This window comes from Geospiza fortis, unplaced genomic scaffold (assembly GCF_000277835.1).
Source record: "Geospiza fortis unplaced genomic scaffold, GeoFor_1.0 scaffold166, whole genome shotgun sequence".
NCBI lineage: Eukaryota > Metazoa > Chordata > Aves > Passeriformes > Thraupidae > Geospiza > Geospiza fortis.
Window position 1 is genome coordinate 10,880,704 of NW_005054310.1, and position 4,826 is coordinate 10,885,529.

The following is a 4,826-nucleotide window of genomic DNA, read 5'->3' on the forward strand; positions in this document are numbered from 1 at the left end:
ACTTAAGTCCAGATTATTAGATCTGTGCTCAAATGAGCTGAATAAATTGGAAGTCAGAGATCTGCTCAAAAAAGAAAAAAAAAAACATTATTGACTTCTCTGAAGTCTTTTCTTTGACCAATAGATCTGTAACTTTGGCCTTTGTCCCGAGTGAAAGGAAGCTGATTCCAGCTTCTAGTAAATGGTATGATTTATTAAACATCTTTAGATTTGTGTTCAGGCATAAAGTAAATTCCCATAAGGATATGCTGGCCCAACATAATTCTCTGCCCAGACCTTTTCTTACCTTGACTATATTAAATACACCATGCAGAAGGTGTGATAAAGTTTGGAACTTCAGGTATTCTGCTCATAATATCCTAAGTGGATGGAGGGTGGAATGGGTGGAGATCCTCTCATTGAAAATGTGGTGGTGTTCCCTGTTACATTGGGGGGAAAAAAAAAAGACCACTGAAAAATTGAAAAAAAGCCCTGAAAATTTTGGCACACTTTTGCAGTGCAGTCATGTTACAACTTCTGTCCCTTGCAGAAGTAGGGCCATAATCCTCTATTGCGTAATTTTGTGGAGAATTTTCACCTGCAGCTTGATGGAGAGTGTACTGAACCAAGTTAAATCTCATCTACTGTCTGAATGGCATGCAGAAGAAAGCACCTGATCTGCTGTGTGTCCCATAGTCAATGAATATCAATGTTATCTATGCCGAATTCTGAACAGCACCAGATGGGAAATAATAGCCAGCTAGGGAATATAATGCTGATTCAGAGGAATGGATGAGGAACAAAATAAGAGCTAATAATAACATCTTGTTCCTTCTGCAAACAGCAAGGAGAGGTTGACTGCTGGCCCTTGCCATGCCCAGAGGTGGACTGTGAGTTCAGTGTGCTCCCCGAGAACGAGTGCTGCCCCCGCTGTGTCACCGACCCCTGCCAAGCCGACACCATTCGTAACGACATCACCAAAACGTGTCTGGATGAAACCAACGTCATTCGCTTCACTGGATCCTCCTGGATAAAGCATGGCACAGAGTGCACCCTCTGCCAGTGCAAGGTAATCAAGGTTATAAACACGAGGCTGAGATGCTTCTTCCCAGCTTGTTGTGTGGTACATAAATATTAATGTGGCACTGAGCCTGGTCAGGGAACAGTTGGTGTCTACACTTGTTTTAAAGCAGAAGAGGTGTCAGTAAAAGTGTTCAGCTTAGTTAACTGTACTCTTGCAAGTGCTAGAAGCATAGTTTGATGTGCTAGCAGATCAGAAGCAGGACAACCCATGCTGCAGAGTGCTGTGGACAATGTACTGGGCTTCACTTTTCCACCAGGATAGCTCAATTCAAATTTGAACATGGAGCTCCAAGCTCCGTGCTATCTTGGAAACGTGCAAGTATGACTCTGTGAGCATAGACTTTGCACAAGAAATTTGTTCAGTGTGATATTATAGTGTTACTGGAACTGATTGAGTTGCTTTTTGAGAATAGTAATTGTTTTCTGAATAAAAGGACTAGTTATATGGTTACATAGCTTTTGTGCTTTAAAATTAATCAATGTGTTTAGAACATTTACTGGTTTTGTACTCAAAGAAATTGATTGAGGAGAAAAATTAATGGCTACAGGCATATGTGAATTCTGGCATCTCTTTTTGCAGATGAAAAAGAAAAAGGGCTTAACAAAAGTGTTTCTATTCAAAATAAGATCATAAAGTGAATTGTGGTTTTTGCCACTCGATACTGAATAGTGACAATATGTGTTTCCACACCAGCCAAGGAGAGAGAGCAAGATTCATGCACAGTTCTTTAATTACTACTGAAATTCACAGTTGATTTTGTGCTTTATTCTGTGTTCTTCCCAAGCAAGGTGCTTCCCAAACTCCAATACATGGTACAATTAACTACTTGAAAAGGTGCTCGTAAAAAAAAAAAATCTATCTTCAACACCTCCTTCTGTGAGAATTCTGTGTGATCAGGCAGCAGAAGCTGTCAAGCATCACTTCCTTCCTCTGCTTTTTCTGATGCAATGCTGTGTGCAATAAGTGCTGCTGTTGAGGCATAGTCCCTTTTCCAAGGGCAGTGGTATGCACCAAGTGTCAGCGTTTGTCCTGATGTCAGAATGGGTCAGTGGTTCGAAGAAAATGCTGTGATCTGATGGACTGGCTAATGGTTAGAAAGCCAGCTGTTGCCCAGAGGATGTTAAAAACCTGTACTTTTGGGGTCCATAGCTGGTGCTATATACCAGCTTCAATGCTAGAAGTTACTTTTTGCTCAGGCAGGTTGCTAAGGTTCTTATGCATCTGGTTCCCCATCTGTAAAAGAAATTGTTGTGTGTGGTTCTTCCCTGAAACACTTCTGAGACTCAGTGCTGGGAAATGTGCTCTTGTTGTGCTGCTAATCAGTGGCAATGCAGAAGGCATGTATCAGTTCTGACATGGCCACCTAAGTGCTGCTCCCATCTGGCCTTTTGTATTAAGCAAAGACTAAACCTTAAGCATTGACTAATTGGTATTCAATATAAACACATACATACACAGACTTATCAAATCCATTGCTGCCATGTGGACATAGCAAGGATTAAAACAGGTACTCTGCCAAACTCCATAATTTTAATGACTCAGGTGTGACTGCCTAACAAAGAGGAAGTACCACTTTGTCCCTAAACAAGCCCAAATCTTATTCAGTTCTCCTTACAGAGCAGTGTTGATTTTGAAATACACTATCTGCTCATATTGCCAGCATTTTAATATTGCAGTTCTGCAGGCAAGCAGCCCACTCCCTCCAGATCAGGATGTGGTGTCCCCAGTTTGTATAATGTTCATTCTCATTCATCCTGTGTCACCCCACTCTTCTCTTGTAAAGAATCTCATGGAAGGTCAAACCTCCACTCTAAGCCTCTCTAAACAAGCTATAGCAAAATAGGTTTACACAAATCCTTTAAGAATTTAGAAACCTGGGCATCAGCTAAAGCAGACTAAGCCACAAAAACAATTCTAATCACAAGCAAAGAATGGGGAGAGTAGGATTATAACTTCCTGTAACAGAAGGAGTGAAAGAAAATGCTTGAATTATTCAGACCTTGGTTTTAATAAGTCCTGTTGGTTTAGTCAATTGAATGTATTTGGACTAATTTATAAATAATACTCATTTTTTATTTGCATTTTAAGAATCAGAATTAAGAGGTAGTAGAGAGGTAGAAATGATTTCTCCAGTATTTAACAATGTCCATAGGCAATCTGTTCCCTTAATTGCCCTTAGTATTCTCATAAGAATGTCCGGACTATTTGGAAAAAGTTTGTGGATTAATGTTTGCTGGTGTTACAGCCAGGATGCATGAAATTGAAGCATTCAGGGCTAAATAAAACCCAGAATCCCTTCTGCCTGATATGAATAAAACTCCCAAGTGCCTTGTCTTGTTCAACAGCTTTAGGTATTTGAGCAGATGCCTGATACCTTTATGTTGGGAGCATTCCTTCCACTGATCCCAGGTTCTTTCAGTTTGAGTGTTGTAGCTCTGGGACACAGACCACAACAAGCCAAGCAATTAGAGGAATCGTAATAGCCTGTTCCCTCGGGCAACATAAGGACATGAGGACAATGTCATGAATCTGATCCAAGTCTGTACATCTTTTGTATTTTACAAGTCTGTATGTTCAAATCTGATGGGTATTTGCAAGCAGCTGAGCTTGTTAAATTTACTTGTTTTGTACAAAATGCAAATTGTTTCAATTCCTCTTTCTGTTTTTTCCATCCTTTAGAATGGCCATGTCTGTTGCTCAGTGGATCCACAGTGCCTTCAGGAACTGTGACACCAACAACTATCTCTCACAAGCAGTTTCTGGATAAAGAATTTTCCTTCACAGAAATAGACCTTTAGACCAAAAATTGTTCAAAATTAAAACTAAAATTAGGTTGGTTTTGTCTATCTGAAGTGCAGATATGTGATTAACTCAGTTGCCTGAATCAGAGTGAAATTTATGGGACTCAAGACAAGCTCAGACGTGTAAACCTTTGTATGAGGTTAAGCCCAAATCTTCTGGCTATTTGTCTGTCTGGCATCCTTGTGCAGAATGTTTAGGTTAGTGTAAAGTGACACATTGTAATGCTGTACATAATGATGTCAAGATCTAAAATCAACTAGGAGCTCTTACAGGGTCTTCTGAAGCTTTGAGAGTCCAATGCTTGACCAGATGCAGCAGATTTACCTAATCATATTTGGAACTGCACAAATGTGTTTGATTGCTTACTGCAGAACTTAGCAGATGTTTGAGTAGAAGGATGAAGCCTTCAGGAATAATGAACCTAGCAGCTAAGATGTGATATGTACAGTATGTGCGCTGAAAAAAAAGATAGAAGTTATTGTAAAAAATTAAAACAAGAAAAAATCCAAAAAAAATAAAGAAAACCCGTGATGCACAGGCATGGCTTCTTAATGTTTTCTGATGGGAAAAGTCATCAATATTTCCTTGTTTTACTGCACTTACTATTATTTCTTGATTGACTTTGTTCAGTATAAGCTCGTTATTGTGCAAATTTAAATAAATATTTCTCTTACCTTAAATTTCTGTTTGTGCCATCTTTCATTTTCAAGGACTTAATTTTCATGTATGCTGTTACTTCTTTGCAAATATTCCTGGGAATCTGGACAATACAGGTGAAGTGTTGCCTGTGTAGCTGCTCTAAGTGTGGGAGCTTATGCCCAGCACAGCCTTATGCCTATCATGTCTTATCTTTGTTAAGATACACATAAGTAATTTGTCATTACAGTGGATTAAATAGCAAATTCACATTCCTAAAGATCCCCTATGTGCTAGTGGGCTGTTGGCAGTCAGTAGAGACCAT

At 39.4% G+C, this 4,826-nt stretch overlaps 1 protein-coding gene across 1 annotated transcript in view; it reads left to right on the forward strand.

Moving 5' to 3' along the window:
* The window catches only part of NELL2 (neural EGFL like 2), a 117,225-nt gene extending 112,680 nt beyond the window's left edge, over positions 1 to 4,545 (forward strand). The window contains exons 18-19 of the mRNA XM_005419305.1: positions 824 to 1,048; positions 3,743 to 4,545. Of these exons, the coding sequence (XP_005419362.1) occupies positions 824 to 1,048; positions 3,743 to 3,793 (276 nt within the window). The 3' untranslated portion in view covers positions 3,794 to 4,545. The remainder of the gene's footprint in view (positions 1 to 823; positions 1,049 to 3,742) is intronic.
* Positions 4,546 to 4,826: the final 281 nt, after the last annotated feature.